General features: G+C 53.4%; 4 protein-coding genes across 20 annotated transcripts; 3 read left to right on the top strand and 1 right to left on the bottom strand.

The window, feature by feature from the left end:
- Positions 1-51: 51 nt before the first annotated feature.
- Positions 52-5,363, bottom strand: LOC147828326 (uncharacterized). 12 transcript variants are annotated; one of them, XR_015451003.1, is made up of 5 exons: positions 4,365-5,363; positions 3,678-3,769; positions 3,101-3,121; positions 2,326-2,443; positions 74-718 (listed from the first exon to the last, which is right to left on the bottom strand). XR_015451003.1 is itself a non-coding variant. In XM_087210463.1 (2 exons), exons 1-2 carry the CDS (start codon positions 5,139-5,141, stop codon positions 4,607-4,609), a joined length of 387 nt encoding a protein of 128 aa, XP_087066589.1. In that variant the 5' UTR covers positions 5,142-5,363; the 3' UTR covers positions 4,254-4,606. The 12 variants fall into 12 exon arrangements, 1 of the variants encoding a protein (XP_087066589.1); XR_015451004.1 differs by having other exon boundaries at positions 77-718; positions 2,326-2,380; XR_015451001.1 differs by lacking the exon at positions 3,101-3,121 and having other exon boundaries at positions 75-718.
- Positions 5,357-9,951, top strand: Daxx (death domain associated protein). Its single transcript, XM_087210457.1, is given in 9 exon segments — positions 5,357-5,491; positions 6,306-6,564; positions 6,745-7,576; positions 7,699-7,913; positions 8,065-8,251; positions 8,675-9,100; positions 9,103-9,148; positions 9,285-9,501; positions 9,611-9,951. Coding segments are annotated over 8 exon segments (2,193 nt in total). The 5' UTR covers positions 5,357-5,491; positions 6,306-6,354; the 3' UTR covers positions 9,671-9,951.
- Positions 9,952-10,579: 628 nt separating this feature from the next.
- Positions 10,580-13,826, top strand: Zbtb22 (zinc finger and BTB domain containing 22). The gene is made up of 2 exons (XM_004846816.4): positions 10,580-10,674; positions 11,322-13,826. Exon 2 carries the CDS (start codon positions 11,390-11,392, stop codon positions 13,316-13,318), a length of 1,929 nt encoding a protein of 642 aa, XP_004846873.1. The 5' UTR covers positions 10,580-10,674; positions 11,322-11,389; the 3' UTR covers positions 13,319-13,826.
- On the top strand, positions 13,332-22,679 carry Tapbp (TAP binding protein). 6 transcript variants are annotated; one of them, XM_004846813.4, is made up of 8 exons: positions 13,332-14,176; positions 14,306-14,476; positions 14,699-14,959; positions 19,541-19,939; positions 20,177-20,518; positions 20,595-20,684; positions 20,795-20,832; positions 21,492-22,679. In XM_004846813.4, the coding sequence occupies exons 1-8, from the start codon at positions 14,140-14,142 to the stop codon at positions 21,501-21,503; spliced, it is 1,350 nt and encodes a 449-aa protein (XP_004846870.1). In that variant the 5' UTR covers positions 13,332-14,139; the 3' UTR covers positions 21,504-22,679. The 6 variants fall into 6 exon arrangements, with proteins under 6 accessions (XP_004846870.1, XP_087066585.1, XP_087066586.1 ...); XM_087210459.1 differs by having other exon boundaries at positions 13,966-14,176; positions 20,795-22,679; XM_087210460.1 differs by having other exon boundaries at positions 13,975-14,176; positions 20,595-20,832.
- The last annotated feature ends 104 nt before the right edge of the window (positions 22,680-22,783 follow it).

Raw genomic sequence — 22,783 nt, 5'->3', positions numbered from 1 at the left:
TGTACAGTAGTATACATATATATGTATATATATGTTAAATGTATATGTGTGTGTGTGTGTGTGTGTATATATATATATATATATATAAGTAAAAACATATTTATGGTAAAGCTTATTTTTAAACTAGGCACAGTAAAGGATTAACAAAATAAATGACAACAAGAGTAATTATAAAAGTGTACATAATAAAAATTATATGAATAAGGTCACTCTAAAAATATTCTACTGTATTCTCACATTTCTCTTAAAGAAGGCTTTTTTTTTTTGTGGTACCAGGGATTGAATTTAGGACCTTGCGTTTGTGAGGCAGGTGCTGTGCCACTGAGCTAAATCCCTGGCCACTTAAAGAAAACATTTTGCAAGTATCTCTTTAGTGTATCCAAATTTCTAGCATCATTATTGTGTTTTGGTGCCATTAATATGCAAAATGAGGTTTTATTTTTTTATGTTTTAGTCTTGTTGTTATTTTCTTATTTATTTATTTATTTATCTAATTGTTGGTGCACATTAGTAATACAGATTGGTGAGGTTCATTTTGGTAAACTGATACTTTACTTAACATCACAATCTTTTTCTATCATATTCTCTCCCTCTCCCTTTGATCCTTATCCAGTTGATCCACTTCCACATCTCCAAAATTTACCTTCTATCTCCTTCCTTTTTCCTTTTTTTTCCTTTCTTCCTCTCTCTGCCTCTCTCTTCTTTTGTAGCTCTGTGTCTGAGAAAATGGAGTGTTTACATGAGAGTCCATTATGCAACTTAGAATTTATGAATTGTCTATTTCTAGAATTTTTTCCTTATATTTTTATAACATAGTTGATCTAATGTAGCTGAAACTGCAAAAGGAAGCAACATATAAAGGAAACTATGCATTAGGATTTGTTCAATCATCAATGTAAAATAAACCAAATTGTTAAAGGAAGTTCATGTCTCATGGTAAGGAAGAGGGAACCATGGACTAGAAGCTAAGGTGCAAGCAAATTTATTTAAAATACATAAAGGCAAGAAAATAAAAGATATAAAGGCAAAGACTAAAGTTTCTGCTCGCCAAGAGGGCATTCTGAGTAGGATACACATGAGGGCTCTTTGTCTAGGAGTTTTTAAGGGATTTAGAAAGGAGCTCAGGCCATTGTGTAAGTAATATAAACTCTACTCTATAGATGATACAAGTTTCTTTTAGAATCCAATCTATGCAGTTTTCATACAGTATCCATGAAGGTCTATGTGCCTTTGAGCCAATAGCTCATATGATCATGCTCTAGGCAGGTCTTAGATAGCTGAGGGATATCTGGCAAATGTGCAAGGTTCCTGGTGGGCTGTGATTCAGCAGACGCCATTTTGGGTTTCCCAATTCCACTTTGAGACTACCTGTCTCACCAATACCGTAACAAAATTATGCTGATACCTGAACATCATTTGATAAAGTCAATTCACATAATAGTGATTTTAAAATAATTAAATAATATTTATTTCCTGGCTCTTCCAAAAGAAAAATAGGCAGACATCCTTCTTCAATCACCATCTACTTGGTCCAGGCTACAAGCCCATTGGCTATTGCTACCCATGTTTAGGGTAAGTCTTCCCTCCTTTGTTTCTAGTCTATGTGTCAATCATCCACAGAGCTTTATTAATCTGCTAGGTGGTTTTTATTCAATTCAAGTTGACACATCACACTTAATGAACACATTGTAACATTTGAATAATGAAAAGAGAGAAGAAAAAGAGAGAAAGTAGAAGAAATATATATAAAAGGATAATGACTGAGAATCTCATCCAAACTAATTCTAGACACCGGATCAAATAACTCAGAAGTTAGAGAACACCAAGTAGGATGAAAAACAAAAAAAATACCCACAGGTATATTTCAAATTATGAAGAAACAAAAATGAAAAAAAGCCCCTAAAGAAGCCAAAGGAAACAAAACATCTTGACTATAAAACAACAAAGATAACATTACATGTGATTTATCTTCAGAAACCATCCAGTCAAGAAGGAAGTGTTGACATTAATGAACTCAACATCACTGACAATCAACTGGATACAACTGATATTAATAGGCTACATCATTAAGTAAAATGGGATACACGTTCTTCTCAAGTTCTCATGGAACATTCCAAAGATAGACAATATTTTGGCCCATAACTAGACTGTAGAAATTTTTAAATATTGGAATTTATGCAATGGAATTAGAATAGAAAATAATGACAAAGCTTAATAAGAAAATTCACAAAATACATGCAGATTAAACAAAATAATAAATAGGAAACGGCTAAAAGAATTTTTAAGAGGAAACTACTTGAACTAAATAAAATGAAAACAACTCACCACAATTTATGGTATGCAGAGAAAGCAATGATTACAGGGAAATTTTCAGCACTTACTATATAAATTGTAAATAAAAAATGATCTAAAAATTAATAATCTTGCTTGCCACTTCAGGAAACTAGAGAAAGAAGAATAAATTCAATACAGAGTGTGCAGAAGAAATAGAATAAAAAGAATTAGAATAAACATTTACTGACAGTAAATATAGGATATAAATAGAATAAATGTAACAAAAACTACTTGAAAAGATTAATGAAATTGATAACACTTTTCCAGGCAAATTATGAAAAAAAGAGAGAGTACAGAAATTACTAAATTTAGAAATGAAAAAGGGAACAGCTCCAAAGATCCTCATGATATTAAGAAGATAATGAAGGATTCCTAAAAGTATCTCTATCATATCAATTTATAACCTAGATAAAATGGACCAATTCCTTGAAATGCAAAATCTACTACAAAAGAAAAATAAATACACAAAAATACATAGCTATTAATAAAAATGAAATCATAATTCTTATCATTTCAAAACAGAGTTACAGGCCAGATGAGTTCACTGGTGAGTTCAACCAAATTTAATCAAGAAATTATATTAATTCTCTGTAGTGTCTTTCAGAGGATAAAACAGAATATTTCATTTTGGCTTCTGAGTCTAGTATTATTTCAACAACAAGGGAAGACAAAGACATTAGAAGAAAACTACAGACATTTATCTCTCATAATGATAGATGCAAAAAAAAATAGAAAATAGAATCCAACAATGTAAAAAAGAACTTACTTTTATCCCATGTATGTAAGTCTGGCTCAATGTTTGAAAATCAATGCAATCCATTATATCAACAAGGTCAAAGGTAAAAGTCAAGGAGCATTGTAGAGAAAGAGTTCATGGCAAAGCAGGGCAGGCAGAAGGCAGCAAGAAGCAAGCAAGCGAGTGGCCAGCAACAAGTGAGGACCCTCTTTCTGTCCCTTATATTACATCCAGGCTACCCATCCTTAGGGTAGACAGCATTCACATGCAGGGTGGGGGCACCCTTAATCCTACCCAGAACTATGCCAAACCCATCAGTGGACTAATTTAATAATCATACACCCTTGACACCCTTGATCCTGGCATCACACAGTCCAGATCCAGCCACTGCCAAAAAGCCCCACCTGTGACCGCATGAGGCTTTGGGGAGACATCTAAACACAAGCCATAACACTCACATGCTAAGCAGGAGCTTTACCACTAAGCTGTGAAAGTTTTTTTATTGACCACCATATCCCTGACTTATGAACATTTGAGTTGCAAGCTTTCACAGATACAAATGGACTTCAAATTATATAGATGGGAAAAAATTGAGAAAGTAGCTCACATGTCTGTGGGACACTGTCACAGTTGTGCTGCTGTGTGCTTATTATACAGTGTGATGGTGTACAGTAGTACAGTGCTCAGAGCCCAGGATTTCTGGAAGCAAGAGGAAAAGCAGTGGTGATGTAGAGGGGACTGCTTGAAAGCAAGGCACTACACATTGTGTCAAAGGGTATGTAAGACTCACTTTGTCAGACTTACAAATTAATCTGACTTATGAATGTTCTCCCAGAATGGAACTTGGCCTCAAACTCCTGGCAATTCTCCTGCCTCAGCCTCCTGACTACTGGAATTACAGCCGTGCACCACCATGCCCAGCAGTTTCATTTTTTTTTTAAACCAGTTTCATTTTTGAGAGGAAAAAAAAATCTTTCTTGCGATTTTAGGACTTTAGTTGTTAAAAATTCTTTTGAGTTATCAATGGAATTGATCAAACAGCATAAAATCATGCACATTAATTGTTAAAATGGAATATTTGATAAGAGAACAGGTAATGTTCATGGCGCCTTGAGAAAAGAAATAGCCCACATGTCTATTTAAGATTGGAAAGACTGGCGATTTCATGGCTGAGAATCATATCTTTTTCTTTCTTTCTCTTTTTAATTTTAATTTAATTTAATTTTTTTAGAGGGAGAAAGGTCTACTATGTCTAAGGGAAGGAAAAAGGGGAATGTCTCCTGCAGGCGTTTACCCGGAAGCCAGTTTTGGGAGAGCTGAGGGTCTAGAACTAAGCCCCTTCCACCTCTCACGTCTGCGGGCTTCACTGGAGGAGGCGACGCGGGTCTTCCTGAAGGGGGCCGAGCCCAGGACTCGCTCCCCAGGGGAGCGGGAGCAGGGGATGCCGCGGTGGCGGCGACTCGGGCCGGGACCTGCGTGCGTCCGGCTGCCCGGCCTGCGCTGGCCCTGCGGCCTCCTGGGCGGGCGAGGCGGGCGTCACAGGCTCCGTGCCCTCCTCGGTTCTTCGCAGCTGTCCCGGAGCAGGAGCGGCCGAGACCGGGGCGTCCGGGCCGTCGCACGGGTCCGTTGGGCCTGGACCCCGCGGGGAGCCACGCAGATCCCGCCGGCCAGGTCGCTCGTCGGTCGGGCGGCGCGGCCTGGACCGCAGACCGACAGGCGGCACGGCGACTCCTCGGCGCGGCGCGCGGCGTCTCGGCAGCTGCTGGACAGCGGCAAGAGGCGGCCGCCCTCGGCGGGCCGGGAGACGCGCGCGGGGACGCAGAGAAGCAGGGCTGGAAGGCAAAGAGTTTATTCCCCGCCTCGGACCCTCCGGCCCTCCCTGAGGTCCCACACAGCCCCGGAGAACTCAATTCCTTTTCCACCTGCCCGCCCCGCTCCCCCGCTCGGAAAGGCGGCTCAGTCCTCCCGCGGGCGACTCACCGCCCGTTAGGCCCCAGACCGGAAGTTTCTGATTGGCGGAGAAGCAGAAGCCCCGGGTGAAAAGAGCTCCAAGGGCCACAGGCGAAACCATTGCCGTACGGGAAAATGGCGGCCCCCAGCTATTTCGGTAGCCCCGCCGGGGACAAGCCCCGCCCAGAACACGTCGGGAGTAAGGAGGTAGCTACAGACTAAGTAGGTGGCCACTTCCGGGGACAGGAAGACTGAGTTTCGTACAACAGTATGGCCACGATCAGGTGCGTATAGGCGGAAACTCGGCGGCTTCCGGTCCGTAGTGGGGCCTGCGGTGGGAGGGGGAAGGAAAGCGGAGGGGACCATGCGAGGTTCTGAGCTCCGCGGTGAGGGTCGCCTCGAGAGACTGTTTCTGAGGTGGGGGCCGGACTGTGCGGGGAGCGAAGGCGGGAGCGGGGATACGCGGGAGAGGTACGGTATTGGGGAAAGACCTGGGGGCTGAGTGTGAGGGGCAGCGTATGGTGGCTTTCTATCCCTGAAGGGGAGTGGGGCGGCCGCGGCTGAGCCGGGGTGGGGGACTTGGCGGGAAGCTCCCATACCTGACTGGCTGGGCCAGGTTTGGGACCGAGAGGAATTAGGAGAGCCGAAGGGTGGGCCTAGGGTCGTTACCAGTCCGAGAGAATGGGGAAAATCAGGGTGGGGTGGGAGGGAGGGGACTTGGTGAAAAATTTCCAACCTGAAGCCCGGGTTTCCAACCCGAGAGGGTGAAATCTGGACCTCATTCCAGGGGCGGCGGGAAGGAGAATGGGTTGTTGGGCGAGAACCTTTTTTGCCTCAGTCTGGGAGTTGGGGTGACCATTCCGGGCGGGTGTGGGTCTGCCATGTGTCTGGGCGAGGGGGAGCAGACGCGCGAGGTGGCGCCCACAGGGGTGTCGGGGACATCGGGGTGCAGCCGGGAGCTGGTGCTGGGATTGGTAGTAAGAAGCAACTTGGCAGCTGTGAGACACAGTGGAGAAACGCAACTGAGAAAGACCGGAAATCACCGTGAGGGGTGGAGCCGGGGAGGAGACTTGGGCTTGGGGAAGGTTTGCCCTCTCTGCCCCCAACACTTCAGGGGCCTGAAAGGCATCTAGGACTGAGTCCTGCAAGAGAGGCGGTGAGGACACTCACCTGCCCAATGTTGGGCAGGACTAGGTGTTGTGAACCCAGGGCAATTGGAAACCGAGCTGAAGGGATGGGGCCAAGCTGGAGGGGCTCTCTCTGAGGCCTCATCCCCTTCTAGCAGGAATTCTGAAATCCCCAGCGCTTCCTCCCTCCGGAGGATTTGATCCCCCATGGCCACGGCTAACAGCATCATTGTGTTGGATGATGATGACGAAGATGAAGCAGCTGCTCAGCCAGGGCCCTCCTCCTACCCGCCCCCCAATCCGGCCTCACCCCGGGCAGAAGCTCCTGGCTCCTCTGAGCCCCCTGGGGCTGGAGGAAGCAGTAGTTCCGGTGGCAAGAAATGCTACAAGTTGGAGAATGAGAAGCTTTTTGAAGAGGTGAGCTTTAGGGGAGAAGATTCTTGTACGCGGGTGGCGGGGGTGGGGTTGGGGTGGGGGTGTGTGTGTGGCTTGCTGGCTCTCCTGACCTATCTTCCCCACTAACCCTGCCTTGCCTTCTTTCTCTCAACCCCTTGCCTTGTCTTTTCTCCCCCTCTCTGCTTTTCCTTGAACTCTCAGTTCCTTGAACTGTGTAAGATGCAGACATCTGACCACCCCGAGGTGGTTCCATTCCTCTGTAAACTGCAACAGCGTGCTCACTCTGTGTTTCTGGCCTCCGCCGAGTTCTGCAACATCCTCTCTCGGGTCCTCTCTCGGGCCCGCAGCCGGCCATCTAAGCTGTACGTGTACATCAACGAGCTCTGTACTGTTCTCAAGGCCCACTCGGCCAAGAAGAAGCTGAACCCAGCCCCTGTTGCCACTGCGGCTAGTGAGCCATCTGGGAGTAACCCTCCCACAGACCCCTCCTCAGATCCTCCAAATGCTGAAGCCACTGCCTCTGAGGCTCCAAGGACCCGTGGGTCCCGGCGGCAGATCCAGCGTTTAGAGCAGCTCCTGGCACTCTATGTGGCGGAGATCCGGAGGCTGCAGGAGAAGGAGCTGGATCTCTCAGAACTGGATGACCCAGACTCTACATATCTGCAGGAGGCCCGGTTGAAGAGGAAGCTGATCCGCTTGTTTGGGCGTCTGTGTGAGCTCAAGGAGTGCTCTTCATTGACAGGGCGAGTCATCGAGCAGCGCATCCCCTACCGAGGCACCCGCTACCCTGAGGTTAACAGGTGTATTGAGCGGCTCATCAACAAGCCAGGGCCTGATACCTTCCCTGACTATGGAGATGTGCTGCGGGCTGTAGAGAAGGCAGCTGCTCGACACAGTCTCGGCCTTTCCCGACAGCAGCTCCAGCTCATGGCGCAGGATGCCTTTCGGGATGTGGGCATCCGGTTACAGGAGCGGCGCCACCTGGATCTCATCTACAACTTTGGCTGCCACCTCACAGATGACTATAGGCCAGGTACTGGGTTAGTGGCGGGCTGATGAGCAGCCCTTCAGGTCAGACGCATGATGTGGGCGGGGCGTCTCTATCCCTACTCTGGTTCTGGGCTGAGTGCTCAGACATTCTGTCTTCTAACATAGGCGTTGACCCTGCACTGTCAGACCCTGCACTAGCCCGGCGCCTGCAGGAAAACCGGAGTCTGGCCCTGAGCCGGCTGGATGAAGTTATCTCCAGATACGCAGTGATGCAAGACAAAAGTGAGGAGATGGAGAGACAGAAGAGGAGGGCGCGGGCCTCCCGGGGTGCCTCTTCCCGTTCTGCAGGCTCCCCCAAAGCCTCCTTGGATTCTGGTGAGGTATGGAAGGGGTGTGCCCTGCAAGAGACCCCCCCCACACACACACTGGCCACTGGGGGTCGCAGGGTGGCTCTTGGGGTCATGTGCAGAAGAAATTCAAGAGTCAAACGCTGGGTGAGGGATTCCTTAGAGAAACTCCTCTGCTCCCCAGGGCCCCAGTGGGATAGGGTCTCAGGAGTGCCCGACTGCCTCCAAGGCTGAGACTGATGATGAGGAAGATGAGGGAAGTGAGGAAGAGGAGGATGAGGACGCCACTGATTCTGAAGACAAGGAGGATCTAGAACATCTACAGGAAGCTCAGGGGGACGAGGATGAGGAAGATGAGAAGGAGAGTGCAGGTATGGAAGAGGAACATTCTCCTCATGTGCCAGTCCTGTTGGGCGTGAGCTGTCTTTTGTGATTCTTTTTTTATTCTTTTCCTTTTTTTGTTCTTTGGGACAGAGTCTCACAGTATAGTTTAGAGTGGCCTTGGGCCAGGGATTTAGCTCAGTGGTTCCGCTGCCTGCCTCACAAGTGCAAGGACCCGAGTTCAATCCCTGGTACCAAAAAAAAAAAAGTAGAGTGGCCCTGAACTCTCTGTGTGTCCCAGGCTGGCCTCAAACCTGCAGCAGTCCTCCTGCCTCAGCCTCCTTAGTGCTGGAATTACAGGAGTGTGCCATCAAGGCAGCCTTGAGACTTTTTGTTCTCCTTTTCTCCTGGTTTCTCGGCAGTATTTTCTTCCCTGGTCCTCATGCCACTCCTTCCCTTTTCTTCTTTCCCAGGTAAGGATGGAGACAAGAGCCCCAAGTCCCCAGCACAGGTCTCCACTGAAAAGAACCAGGAAGCTGTCAAAAGAATCTGCAGGGCTTCAGGGGGGCGACAAAACAAACTCCCAGTGTCACCAGCCTCGGAGTCAGAAGAACCCCTAGCCCACTCAAGCGTGGGTGCTGAGAATAATGGAGAGCAGCTTGAAGAGCTGCCCCTGGAGGGAGAGAGCCCTGCGTCACAGCTCTTTGAGCTGGAGATTGAAGCCTTGCCCGTGGACACCACCCCTTCTCCCGAGGAAAGCAACATTTCCTCTTCCCGGAAGCAGCCGGAGGATCCTCTTACTGAAGTAGTGGAGAATGGAGCAGCCACGGTCACCTCCACATCCTTCAATGGAGGTGTCTCTCCTCACACATGGAGAGATCCCAGTCCCCCCTGCAAGAAGTCCGGAAGGAGAAGCAGCAGCCTGGATCAGGACAGTTAGGAAACAGGTAAGGACACCAGGAGGAGAAAGAAGGACGCTGAGGGGGAGTGCAGGGGACTTCCTGGAGGAGTATCTGGGCTCTGCCTCCAGCCTCAGGCTCCTAACGTCCCTCCCCTCCTTGTGGACTTGTGTTTTGTCCTCAGCATTTTGGAAAGGCAAAGGGCACTGCCCGGGAAGAACACGAAGATCTGCACGCTGCCCAGCCCGCTGTACCCCTTGGTGTCCCCGGCCCCGGCTGCTGATTCCTCTACAAGGGTGGACTCTCCCAGCCACGGCCTGGTCACCAGCTCCCTCTCTAGCCCTGCTCCAGCTCGGTTGCCCCGTGTCCCCCAGTGCCCTCCCCGGCCCAGTACCTACAAGGTAAGGGGCACCTGTTCCTCGCTGTCCGCCTCATCGCCTCGGTCTGCACAGGCACCTGCCTCATCCTCCGCCTCCCACGCCCGTCTGACTCCTGTCTCTCGCTCCGCAGATGAGTGTGGCCACGCAGTGCGACCCGGAGGAGATCATCGTGCTGTCAGACTCTGATTAGCTGCCTCCTCCGCTTCCTGCCCCGGAATGCATTTGTTAACTTGATTTTTTTTTTTTTTTTGGTACCGGGGATCGAACTCGGGTCTTTGCGCTTGCGCAGCAGGCGGTGAAACCACTGAGCTAAATCCCCGGCCCCCGGAATGCATTTGGAGGGTGGTGGGAAGCGAACGGCTCCGGAAGGGACGGCTCGCTAATCCCTTCTTGGTGGTGTTTCTTTTAAAAATTTAGAAACTTAAGTTTTACACCGACATTAATAAACAATAAAATTCTTTTCTTATTGTATTTCTGTCCTTGACCGCCCCCTGTCGCAGCCTGGTATCGGCTGTCTGGCCCAGGGTTGGCCCGGTTCTGGGTAGCCCCGTTTCTGTCCTTTCTAGCCTGGCCCTTGCACATTTCCTGGCACACTTGGACCTGCCGGCCTTCCTGGTCCCCTAAACCAGGCACTGAAGAAAAAAGTGCTACAGCTGTCCTACTGCCCTTTACTTTCTCACTTTGAGCGGTAGGAGAGAAAAGGCCAATCAGGGGCTGGCTCAAGGTTACTCGGCCAATCCAGGCCCGGGGGAAGGGGGCGGGGCTTCATGGGACTGTCAGAAGCTAGGCTGAGGGCTATTAGATCCCGCAAAACCCTAATGGCCACAGCTCAGGGGCGGGGCCTGAGGAGCGAAGGCTAGCACCCTTTACCAATGGGAAAAGGCAGGCTTACAGGATTAAAGGGGAATGAAGGATTCGGCTAAACCAAGTCTTGAGTCCTCTGCAGAAGTGAGGACCTAGTACCTTTAAGGTGGGATGAGACGAAAGTTCTTTAAAGGAGAAGTGACCAAGTCGGCCGAATATTGCCCAGCGGCAAGGGCGGGGGTTCCTGCCTGTGCCTTTAAAGTCGGAGGGGCGGGAGGCGGAGCGGAGGCGGAGGGCGGAGGGAGTCGGCGCAAGATGGCGGCGGGAGGGGCTCAGGCTGCAGCTCTGGCCACCGAGTGAGGGGCGGGGGGTCCGGGGGCGCGCGGCCCGGTAAGCGTGGACGCGCAGGGTTGGGGTGCGCCTTCCGGGTGGGAGAAGAGGCCGAGGTAGTGCTTGGGGCGGAGCGGGGGGGCGGGGTCCGATGTGGGCGGGGGTAGGCTAGGGGCGGGACCGAAAAAGCCCTAGGGGGCGGGGCGTGGGGAGGGTCTTGAAGGGGTGGAGCTAGAGATACACAGGGGGCGACGGGGGCGTGGCCTGAGACCTTAGGGGGCACGGCCTACGTGGAGGCAGAGCCTGGGGTGGTTTTCCTAGAGTAGCAGACCTGACCCCTCTCCCTGCAAGACAAGGGTGCAAAACACCAAAAAGGCAGATTTTGGAAGGTCAGGCTCTCAGGCAAATGGAAAATAGGGTGTAATTTCAAAGGAAGACACCCCAATCCCTGAGAGTGTTGTGTTATTTCTCTGATCTCCAAGTAGTGGGCCCTGAATTTGGGGTTAGGACATCTGCTTTTGATGGCGTTTCACTTAATGGCTGCCTCACCTTGGATAATCACTTTATCTTTCTGAGCCAGTTTCCTGTCTCTCGTGGGCTGGAGATGTACCCATCCCAGTGTAGTGTAGTTACTTAGAAGACTCGCACTTCGTATTTTCACATTGGAATCTTTCTGAAATGTTACCATTTCTCTTTTCTTTCCCCAGAGACCCCCCCGGCCGCCCTCCTCCTTCCTGTTCCTGTGGCTGGGGGGGGTGTCCCCTCTCTCCACAACATGGAGCCGTCTCCTCTGTCGCCCAGTAGGCCGGCCCTGCCCCTGCCTCTGTCGCTGGCTCCACCCCCACTGCCCCTGCCAGCGGCTGCCGTGGTCCATGTGTCCTTCCCTGAGGTGACCAGTGCCCTCCTGGAGTCTCTTAACCAGCAGCGGCTGCAGGGCCAGCTCTGTGACGTGTCCATCCGGGTGCAAGGCCGGGAGTTTCGGGCCCATCGGGCCGTCCTGGCCGCCTCCTCTCCTTACTTCCATGACCAGGTCCTACTCAAGGGCATGACCTCCATCTCGCTGCCCAGCGTCATGGACCCCGGAGCCTTCGAGACCGTCCTGGCCTCTGCTTACACTGGCCGCCTCAGCATGGCTGCCGCCGACATTGTCAACTTCCTCACCGTGGGCTCCGTGCTCCAGATGTGGCACATTGTGGACAAGTGCACTGAACTCCTTCGGGAGGGACGGGCCTCAGCCACCACTACGGTCACTACTGCTGCAGCCCCCTCTGTCACCGTTCCCGGTGCCGGGGTCCCCTCAGGGAGTGGGGCCACTGTGGCCCCTGCCACCATGGGCTCCTCGCGCCCCCATACCTCCAGCCGGGCCAGTGAGAATCAGTCACCCAGCAGCAGCAACTACTTCAGTCCCCGGGAGCCCACTGATTTCTCCTCTTCCTCCCAAGAGGCATTTGCGGCCTCTGCCGTGGGCAGTGGGGAGCGGCGCGGAGGCCCTGCGTTCCCGGCCCCTGTGGTGGGCAGCGGGGGTGCCACGTCGGGGAAGCTGCTGCTGGAGGCAGACGAGCTGTGCGACGACGGCGGCGACGGGCGGGGGGCGGTGGTCCCCGGGGCCGGGCTCCGGCGGCCCCCTTACACACCGGCTAGTATCATGCCACAGAGACACTGGGTGTACGTGAAGCGGGGCGGAAACTGCCCTGCCCCGGCGCCCCTGGTTCCCCAAGATCCAGATCTGGAGGAGGAAGAGGAGGAAGAGGAAGACCTGGTGTTGACCTGCGAGGACGATGAAGACGAAGAGCTGGGGGGTGGCTCTGGGGTTCCCGCGGGGGAAAGGCCCGAGGCTACGCTCAGTATTAGTGACGTCCGGTCCCTGACGGAGCCCCTGGACAAGGGGGAGGAGCAGGTCAATTTCTGTGAGTCCTCCAATGACTTCGGCCCCTGCGAGGGTGGGGGTTCCGGGGCGGGGCTCGATGACTCAGGGGGACCCACCCCTTCTTCCTACGCCCCCACCCACCCTCCACGACCTCTCCTCCCTGTGGACGTGCAGGGCAGCCAGATCCTGGTCTTCCCATCCCCTTCATCCTCTTCCTCCTCCTCCCAGGCTCCGGGCCAGCCACCCGGGAGCCAAGCTGAGCACGGGGACGTGACCCTGGGGGGGACCTCGGCGGGGGGCGTGGCCGCTCCCGGAGGCGCCGGTGGGACCCCCGGCGGGGCGGCCGGTGGGGACGGGAATAAGATCTTCCTGTGCCACTGCGGGAAGGCCTTCTCCCACAAGAGCATGCGCGATCGGCACGTGAACATGCACCTCAACCTGCGGCCCTTCGACTGCCCAGTATGCAACAAGAAATTCAAGATGAAGCACCACTTGACGGAGCATATGAAGACGCACACCGGTCTCAAGCCCTACGAGTGCAGCGTCTGCGCCAAGAAGTTCATGTGGCGAGACAGCTTCATGCGGCACCGGGGACACTGCGAGCGCCGGCACCGCATGGGAGGGGGCGGGGCCGGCCCGGGACCCGGCCCTGGGCCCAGCCCCGGGGCGCCAAGCGGATCCTCCCTGAAACCCAAGAGAGAGTCCTCTGGAGGGGGCGGAGGGAGCGGCGACGAGCAGAATGGGGCCACACCCCCGTCGAGTAGACGCGTCTGGTCCCCGCCCGGCGTCGTCCACAAGGTGGAGATGGAGTTCAGCGGCGGCGGAGGCGCGAACTGAAGGGGCTGGCAACTGTGGTTGCTTTCGGGGCACGATCCAGGGACTCTGGTCCCCGAGTGCTCCCACCACGCCGTCTTCCTTTATCTCTCTTGACTTGTACATATGTTGGAGAAGGAACCATTTTGCACTCTCGCCAGCCCCTTCCTCCCGGGATGTCCCGGAACTAGGTTTTTCCTTCCCCCAGGGGCGCATCCAGGCCCCAGCCGCGCAGTGGGTGGGGCATCTGGGGCGAGGGGGTCGCGAGTGCCACGGAGTCGCGGGTCAGGGTGTTGTAGTCTGTGCCTGGAGTCTGTGTTCGTGTTGTGGGGACAGCCCGTGAACCCCACCATTGTCCTAGGACCTAGCTCCCCCGCAGGATGCGCCCCTCTCTCCATACCGTCTCCCCCATACACCTCCCACGGGACCCCCAACTTGGTTCTCACGACGGAGTGCGTGGAGACAAGGAGTAAGTCGTAGCACAGGTTTTCATTATTTTTAACGGTGATTAAAATATTTATTCGTCGTTTCACTTGGCTTCCCGACAAGCCTCTTTGCTGGGGGCCTGGCGCAGAAGGGGGAGAGTGGTTCTCGGGGACGTGGATGTTGCGGGGAGGACCCAGGGAGCCCCGGTCTGCGGGTGGCCCCGGAGGGGGTGGCGAGGCTGCGGTGCCCACGAGAACTGGTGAGTCATTCCGGGACCCGCCTGGCCTCGCCTCGGGACGCCCTCGCCTACTCGGAGTGGGGATTTCCCGTGCCCCTCCTGGTGGCTTTCGGAGAAGGCGAAAGTGAAAGGGGAAGAGGCGGCTTCGCGACCGGCAGTGGGGACGGGAGAGCGCAGCGCCATGGAGCCCTTGGGCTTGCTCTTCGCCGTGGCTTTGGGTGAGCGAACCTCGGCTTCTACCCCCGGACGCGGGAAGCGGGGGACGGGAAGCCCCTCTGGCGCCCGGGCCGCGTGCGCGTGCGTTTGCGCAGCGCGGCTCCGGCATCCTGGCGGCCCCTCTCCCCCAGGCCTGGCGACCGTGGCCTCGGCCGGACCCGCAGCAATCGAGTGCTGGTTCGTGGAGGATATGGGCAGGGGCGTCCTGGAGAAGAGACCCGCGGCTCTGCTGCTGCGCCGGGGCCCCGGAGGTCCGCCGCCCCGGCCAGACCTGGACCCTAAGCTTTACCTCAGCGTGGACGGTGAGCCTTCCAGGACTCGCCTCCGCCCTTGTGGCGTCTACCGAAACCTCCTCCTCTTTGGATCGCGCAGTAACCTCGGGCCTCAGTTTCCCCCTTGTCAATAAGTCTGGGTGGCGCCAAATCTGTCACTATGGAGCCGTCCGGTCCGTGCTGCTGAAGCTCCCCGAACGACGCCCCTCGGGGCTCTCCCGCCCGACTGTGACTCCGTTTCCGTCCTCGCAGACCCCGCGGGCGCCCTCCAGGCCGCCCTCCGGCGCTTCCCCCGGGGCGCCCCCGCGCCGCTCTGCGAGATATGCCGCTACGAGCCGCTGCCTGCCGCCCCGAGATGGGCTGCCCGCCTGCGCCAGGAGCAGAGCTGCCCGCGGGCCCTGGATGGGGCTTGGCTGATGGTCAGCGTGACCAGTCCGGTCCTCGGCCTCGCCGGCCTCCTGCGATCACAGCCGGGGCCTCAGCCCGAGCCCGTTCTCATCACCATGGCAACAGGTAGCTGGGAAGGGGAGGTGGGGATGGGAGAGCCGACGCTGAGGGTCCAGGTGTGGGCTTCGGTGAGCCATTTCTCCAGTCGAGGATCAGTTTCCTTTTTTGCAAACCGAGATAGCCCGGTTAGGATAGCCCTTCCTGTACCAGTCTTTCGAGCCCTCAACCAGAAAAATAAAAACCCCCGGCAGCTCGGGGGCGGGGCCGCGCGGAGGCGGGGTTCCCAGCGCCAGCCCGGGAACCTAGTGAGGCGCCGCGCTCGGAGGGGCTCGGCAGCAGGACCCTCTCTCCACTCCTCCCAGATCCGTGTCTTGCAGGGTACCCTGGCCGCTGCAGGTCCCTCTATTTCAAAAACCAGCCTTCGCGCCTCTCTCGAGCCCTCGCTTCCGCCGAGGGCCACTTGGCCCAGGCGCTGCTGGCCCTGCCCGGATCTTCGGGCTCCAGCGGGCGGAAGCGCCCTGGAGGAGGTGCTCAGCTCTGTCAGTGAACGTCCGGGAGGAGGCAGGAGGCGGTTTACACAGCCTGGGCTGTCTCTCCGAGGTAGAGCCAGGTGTGAGGTCTTGGGCTCAAACCCCAGCACCAAAACCAAAAGCGTTCTAGAAGCAGAAACAAAACGCCCTTCCTGCTGTCATCTGGTCAGTGCTAGCTCCTGAGCGGTCGGAGTTAGTTCCAGGCCTGGCGGAACGATCGCTGGAGACCTTGTCTCAAAAACCAAAACAAACGAATGAATCACTAGCTCCTATTAAAATTTAACGATTCCCTCAAGGATTTGTTCAAATTACAAAACATCTTGATATATTTTGCTGTTATTTAGTCAGGCTGCTGAAACAGAATACCACGGGCTGAGTGGCCTTACACAACAGAAACGTGTTTTCTCTCTGGAGCTTGGAGTCTCTGATGAGGTGGCAGCGGGGCTGGTGCATGGTGAGGCACCCTCGCTGTGCTCACGGGGCAGAGAGCTTTGGATTTCCTCCTCTCCTGTCACATTAGAGCCTCACCCGAGTCCTCACTTCTCAGGGCCACAGCGCCAGGATGATGGCACTGGAGGTGAGGGCTTCTAACTCGGGGACCCAAATACTCAGTGCATTGGAGTCTCTGGCCCACAACTGTCCCCAGTCCTTTTTTTTCTTGGTACTGGGGATTGAACCTAGGCCCTTCACACTGAGCCCATTTTTATCTTTATTATTGTATTTCCTTTTTGCAGTACTAGGGATAGAACCCAGAGGCAGGCACTCGACCACTATTATTACATCACCAGCCTCCCCCCTTTTAAAAAAATTTTTGAGACAGAGGCTTGCTAAGTTCTCCAGGTAGTACTCAAAATTGTGACCCAAGCCCAGCATGGTGGTGCATGCCTGTAATCTCACCTCGCTGGGAGGTTGAAGCTGGAGGATTGAGAATTTGAGCCCGGCCTGGGCAATTTAGCAACTTGGCCTCAAAATATAAAATGAAAATGGGGTGGGGCTGGACTTGGGGACCCACGAGTATAATCCCAGGATTTGGGATTCTGAGGCAAGAGTATCACTGTGGATTCAAGGCCAGGCTGTACTACATAGTGAGGCCCTGTCTTTAAAAAAAAAAAAAAAAAAATCACTTAAGTGTTACATACAAAACCTTTACATTATGTTTATTAATCTGGTGGATTTTTTTTTTTTTTTTTTTAAGAATTCAAAAGTGAGTTTCTGGGCCAGGGATTTAGCTCAGTGGTTCTGCCGTCTGCCTCACAAGAGCAAGGACCTGAGTTCGATCCCTGGTACCAAAAAACCCCAACAAAAGTGAGTTTCTGGATTTTAATATAAGAAGTGACTAAAACAATCTCAGGTTGAGGAAAGTTTAACTTTGTAGGTTTCAGAAGCCAGGATTAAAAATAAAATGAATAGCCAGGCACAGTGCCTGCAGTCTCAGCTACTCAGGAGGCTGAGGCAAGAGGGTCATCTGAGCCCAGAGTTCAAGGCCAGCCTGTGGAATATAATGAGACTCCCTCTCAAAAACAACAAGTAGGGTTACGTTTGCAAAGTAAATAACTAATATACTAAAATAAACATAATTACAAGAAAAAGATCACTTCCTCTTGGAAGACCCAGGTATTTCTGGGAAGTAGCAGAAGTGGAATTGACCTTGAAGGACATGGAGCATTTGGATGTCTGAAGAAATTGAGAGACACTGTAAACTGAGGGGATGTCACAACCAAAGCAGAGATGCCTGAGGAGGAGAAAGGTTATTAGGCACAAAAACAGGAATTTATGTGGCGGGGTCTTTTTTTGCCTCTATTTTATTTTTTTTGAGGCAGGGTCTCATGTGGCCCAGGCTGGGCTCAAATTCATGGCAATCCTCCTGCTTCAGCCTTCCTGAATGCTGAGACTACAGACATGTACCACAATGCCTGGCTATGTGGCTGGTTTTAAAGGTAGAAGAGAGGTCTGGAAAGATGGTTTAGGAGCAGGGTTTTCAAGTACCTTGAGGGCTAGGCTTTATTCTGTAGGTAATAATAAATCATCAGAGATTTTTTGAGAGGCAGTCATTTTTCCAAAAAGTCCATTATTTACTTGATTATCACAAAAGTGGGCAAGGGTTGGATTATGGGACTTAGTGAGGAAATACTGTATTTTCCCAAGGGGCCCAGCAAGTCCATAACAGTAAAGTTAATGAAAATAGTAACTGACATTTATTGATGGTCACCTATATGACAGGCCCTGTTCAATACTTTCTATGCATGTTGGAATTTATTCCTCCAAAACAACCATAGGACACAGGATGAATGTTTTTTTCTTTTTGAGACAGGGTCTCCCTATGTAGTCCAGGCTGGCCTCAAACTTTCGGTGATCCTCCTGCCTCAGCCTCCTGAGTGCTGGGATAACAGGTGTGGGCCACCATAAGGTATTAATGTTTTTGTCTTTTTTTTTTTTTGGTACCGCGGATCGAACTCGGGTCCTTGAGCTTCTGAAGCAGGCAACAGAAACACTGAGCTAAATCCCCGGCCCAATAAGGTATTAATGTTATTGCCATATTGCAGATGAAGAAATCTGAGACATGGAGCAATTAGGTAACTCATCCAAGGACAAGAGGCTTGTAAAAAGCAGAGCTTGATGGGCCGGGGATTTAGCTCAGTAGTTCCGCTGCCTGCCTTCAAAGTGCAAGGTCCTGAGTTTGATCACCGGTACCAAAAACAGCAGAGCTTGAAATTGAACCCAGTCTTCTACGTCTCGGTCTCGGCTGTATCTTCAGCAACTGACTTTGGTTAGTAACAGTATTTTTTTCTTCCTTTCGATTGGGTCTCACTGTGTTGCCTGGGATGCTCTCAAATTTCTGGGCATAAGTGATCCTCCTGGCTCAGCCTCCCAAGTAGCTGGTACTACTGGCTAACACCTCCATCCTAGATGGCAGTGGGATTTTTAATCAGATGAGTGACCTGATCAGACGCGTAGCCTCACTAGTTGTCTTGAGTACGAACTGGAGGAGACTAACAGGGAGACTGGGGAGAAGGCTCTTGTAACTGTCCAAATGTACAGTGAGGAGAACCAGCGATGGAAACAGATGTCAGATATATTAGGGCATATTATTTTTGGCTAGACGGTAAGCAATTTAAGGGCAGAGACTGCCTTTTTTTTTTTTTTTTTTTTGAGGCAGGGTTTCTCTATGCAGCTCAAATGGCCTTGAACTCACTATGTAGCTGAGGGGGGCCTTGAATTCATAGAGATCCTCCTGCCTCAGCCTCTGAGTGCTGGGATTACTTGTGTGCGGCACCTCGCCCAGTTTGGGACTGCCTGTCTGTCCTGTACCACTGTACCTTGAAAGGCCTAGGTGCTCAGGAAGTACCTGTTGAATGAGAGGAAGGAGTCTGAGAGACCCCTGGTATTTTCCACTGGTGTGTGTTGGGGGGCTGATGACCACTCATCAAAGGCAGGGACAGTGGCCTTGGACCACAGAGAGGGCGCTGGCAGACACTGCTGAGGGGGTTAATCTGCCTGGATAAGTCTGCCCGACAGACAGGCTCACGTTTGGCCAACACTACTGTAGACTGTGTTCCGCGCACCATTCCAAGTACCTTTCGCATACAGGTGTCACGTTATCCAAGAGGTATTAAATGGGCCAGGTGAGGAGGCGCAGGCCTGTAATCCCAGCATTTGGGAGGCCAAAGCAGGATTGATGCGAGTTTGAGGCCAGTCTGAACCTCCAGGGAAACCTGTTTGGAAAAAAAGCACCAAAGCTGGGGATTTAGCTCAGTGGTTTCGCTGCCTGCTGCGCAACCGCAAGGACCCGAGTTCAATCCCCAGCACCAAAAAAAAAACAGAGAAAAAGGATCACCGGGGATTTAGCTCAGTGGTGCTGCCGCCTGGCTTGCAAGCTGAAGGTCCCAAGTTCGATCCCTGGTACCAAAAAGAAAAAAAAAAAAGCGCCACACTTGAGCTTCAGTGGGCCGTGTTCAGAGCAGGCTTAAAGGGTGGCGCCCTCCCAGCTACACCGGTCCCACCTGTCTTGGGGCAAAGGGGACTTTCAGGGAGAGCTGGGTGCGTGGACTTGGGGCCACATCTCCCTGTTTTCCCTCCCTTCTCCCTCATGGTTCCCCTCCTGTCCCTCTCTTCCCAGTGGTGCTTACGGTCCTCACCCACACCCCCGCTCCCCGAGTCCGACTGGGACAGGACGCCGTGCTGGACCTGAGCTTCGCCTACACACCCCCCACCCCCGAGCCTGCCCCCACCCCGGCCCCAGGCCCCCCTCCCTTTGGGCTGGAGTGGCGCCGCCAGCACCAGGGTAAGGGGCACCTGCTCCTGGCTGCGACTCCAGGGCTGGAAGGACAGGTGCCAGCAGCCCAAGAGGGGGCAGTGGCATTCGCTGCTTGGGACGACGATGAGCCTTGGGGCCCGTGGACGGGGAACGGCACCTTCTGGCTGCCCGCGGTGCGACCCTTTCAGGAAGGCACCTACCTGGCCACGGTGCACCTGCCGTACCTGCAAGGACAGGTCGCCCTGCAGCTCACCGTGCACCGTGAGTGCGGCCTGGGGTCTGTGGGTCCTGGAGAAGAGGATGGGGGAGGGGAGTCAGGGGCCTCGGAGGGGCTGAGAATGTGAGTGACTGTCTTGGAGATTCCTATGAAGCACCAATGGGGAGACAGTGGGTTTCCCATCCCTAGAAATCCCACCCGCTTCAGGGACACCTGAGGACAGACTGAGGGAGGACAGCGTGGATTGAGCCCCTCACGTTTGTCTCTTGCTTGTTCCCCAGAGCCCCCCAAAGTGTCACTGAGGCCGGCTCCCCTTGTTTGGGCTGCCCCCGGGGAGGCCCCCCCAGAGCTGCTCTGCCTCGTGTCCCGCTTCTACCCTCCTGAGGGCCTGGAGGTGGAGTGGGAGATCCGAGGGGGCCCAGGGGGTGGCTTCCAGAAGGCCAAGGGGGAGAGGTGGCTCTCAGCCCTTCACCACCACTCAGACGGCTCTGTCAGCCTCTCGGGGCACTTCCGGCCACACCCTGTCACCGCTGAGCACCATGGCGCGCGCTATGCCTGTCGTGTCCACCACCCCAGCCTGCCCGCCGCGGGACACAGCGCCATGGTCACGGTGGAAGTGGCAGGTGAGAGCCTCGAGGTTCTGTGGAGGCTGGCAGCCCCCAAGAGACAGGAAGCTCACTCTTGCCCTTCGCCCGCCAGGCCTCTCCGGGCCCTCGCTGGAGGACGGTGTAGGCCTCTTCCTGTCTGCCTTTTTGCTCCTCGGACTCATCAAGGCTCTGGGCTGGGTTGGTGAGTTGAGTCCCCTTGGCCATGAGGGGAGGTCACTTCCCCACGGCCTCGGAGAAGCCACAGACCCGTACCTCTGCCTTTGTCCCACCCTGTCTCTGTCTTCCCCACAGCTGCCTACCTGAGCATGTGCAGGGATCCAAAGGAGAAGGTAACAGCCTTCAGTTCCCCTGACCTGTCCCTTCTTCTTTCATTCCCTGTCCCCAACTCATCCCTCATGGGTGTGGGGGGAGGAATCAGACTTGTAATTCATGTGGATCTGGGTCAAGTCTTCCCCTGTATCCTAACTGTAGTGTCCCCCAAACATGCCACTACTGTACATCTGTTCCCTGGATGTGAGCATTTTAAAAAATGATGTAGGCAGTGCTCTTCCATACAGATACAGAGCAAGCATCCACGTGCAGTGGTGCCCGCCTGTTATCCCAACTCCCCCAGAGGCAGAGACAAGAGGATCACAAGTTCAAGGCCCGGCCCTGTCTCAAAAGCCCTAAAAAGGGCTGGGACACAGTTCAGTTGTAGAGCCTTTGCCGAGCATGCTTGAGGCCCTGTGTTGCACCCCCAGTGGCCACCACACTGGTGGCATCTCTGACTACCAGTATGATGGCTGTCACATTGCAAGGTCGTGCCTCAGATGACTCTGAGCAGGGTTAAACGACGTTGTGTGCCTCTTTTAGAAGACAGGGATAAAGCACCCTGTGCAGCATCTAGAGGGCAGAAAATGTTAGCTGCTTCCTTATCCTACCCTCACTGCATCGCTAAACATCCTCACTAACCCCCCAATTCCTCACTTCTTTCCTAATTTTTTTCCAGAAAACACAGTGAAAGCACTCCACCACTATCCTGTGGAAGCCACCAACATCTCTGGCCCAAACCACTGTAGCATCTCCCCCAAAAGAGTACCATCACCTGCTACTACTCCCTCCAAGGGATCCGAAAAAAAATTTTTTTAAGACATAGGTATTGTACTGGGCATGGTGGTGCACACCTGTAATCCCAGCACTTGGGAGGCTGAGGCAGGAGGATTACTGCGGCTTTGAGGCCAGCCTGGGCTACACAGTGAATTCAAGGCCAGCCTGAACTATGTATTGAGCCCTGTCTCAAAAAAAACCACACAGATCTTATAGCATTCATCTTTATAGAGCTCTTAAGGCAGTGGTTCTCAAAATTTTTGGTCTTAAGACCTATGAAAAAACATCAAAGACCTTAAAGACCTTTTGTTATGCGGCTTATGACTGACATTTATTATACTAGAACTTGAAAATGTGTTGGCAAAAATGCCTGTAATCCCAGCATTCTGGGAGGCTGAGGCAGGAGATAGAAAGTTCGGGCCCAGCCTGGGCAACGTAAGGAGAACCTGCCTCAAAAACTAAAAAGGGCGGATGACCTAGCTCAGTGTGCAGCCCTGTAGTCCCTGCACCCAGGAAGCTACCCTGGGGCACCTGGTGAGACTCTGTCTTGAAAAAACAAAAAGAAAAATTTACAACACGAAAAATGCACACAGCGCATTCGTTAGGAGCGCCCTGGTGTCATCGTCCAGTGTATCTTCTGGAAAACTCCACCGTGCGTTAAGAGAATTACAATCACAAACGCAAATCCTACCTTGTTAGAAGAGCCTGGATCTCAAGTAGTCCCTGCCCCAGTCTTGGGGCACTGACCTCGCTTGGAGAACCGCTCTAGGCCCGGATCCACGCTCGTCCACCCTCGTCCCTACCTCTCCAGCCCAGCTGGCCACCCGGCCTCGCCCTCCCTGGGCCGCAGACCGCGTGGCCCTCGCCTCTCCCGACTGCCGCGCGTTCGCCCGTGACGGCTCACCACTGTCGCTTTTAAGCGATCCTGCGCGACGCCGTCAAATGCGCGTCTCCCCTCCCGCTCGCGTCCGGGGCGGAACGTTCCACGCCAGGTCGAGGCAGCGCCCGCCGGAGGGCGCCATTTACTTGCGGGGCCCGGGCCGGAAGCGGCTGATCGTGAGGGAATAAAGCTGTGGTCCACGGCTTCCAAGGGGATCTCATTCTACCTCTTCCTAACCACAAGGAATCTCCGGTTATGTCTGCTCCCTTCCGGTTACCCTGTCTCCCACATGCCTCGGGGACGTCGAGTCCCGT

The sequence above is a fragment of the Heterocephalus glaber genome, unplaced genomic scaffold (assembly GCF_053883595.1).
Source record: "Heterocephalus glaber isolate CG9 unplaced genomic scaffold, H.glaber_assembly_v1.0 deba00001141, whole genome shotgun sequence".
In the NCBI taxonomy this organism is placed as follows: Eukaryota; Metazoa; Chordata; class Mammalia; order Rodentia; family Bathyergidae; genus Heterocephalus; species Heterocephalus glaber.
The sequence above is the reverse complement of the archived record's forward strand: the minus strand, read 5'-3'. Positions and strand labels throughout refer to the sequence as shown.

Coding starts and splice junctions, on each gene's coding strand:
- LOC147828326 (XM_087210463.1), bottom strand. CDS start 5,141: ATGGTTTCGCCTGTGGCCCTTGGAGCTCTTTTCACCCGGGGCTTCTGC. Junction 4,903..5,050: donor GGTCTGGGGCCTAACGGGCG/GTGAGTCGCCCG, acceptor TTTGCCTTCCAG/CCCTGCTTCTCTGCGTCCCC.
- Zbtb22 (XM_004846816.4), top strand. CDS start 11,390: ATGGAGCCGTCTCCTCTGTCGCCCAGTAGGCCGGCCCTGCCCCTGCCT.
- Tapbp (XM_087210458.1), top strand. CDS start 14,140: ATGGAGCCCTTGGGCTTGCTCTTCGCCGTGGCTTTGG. Junction 20,685..20,794: donor CAAGGCTCTGGGCTGGGTTG/GTGAGTTGAGTC, acceptor TCTTCCCCACAG/CTGCCTACCTGAGCATGTGC. Junction 20,833..21,491: donor GCAGGGATCCAAAGGAGAAG/GTAACAGCCTTC, acceptor ATTTTTTTCCAG/AAAACACAGTGAAAGCACTC.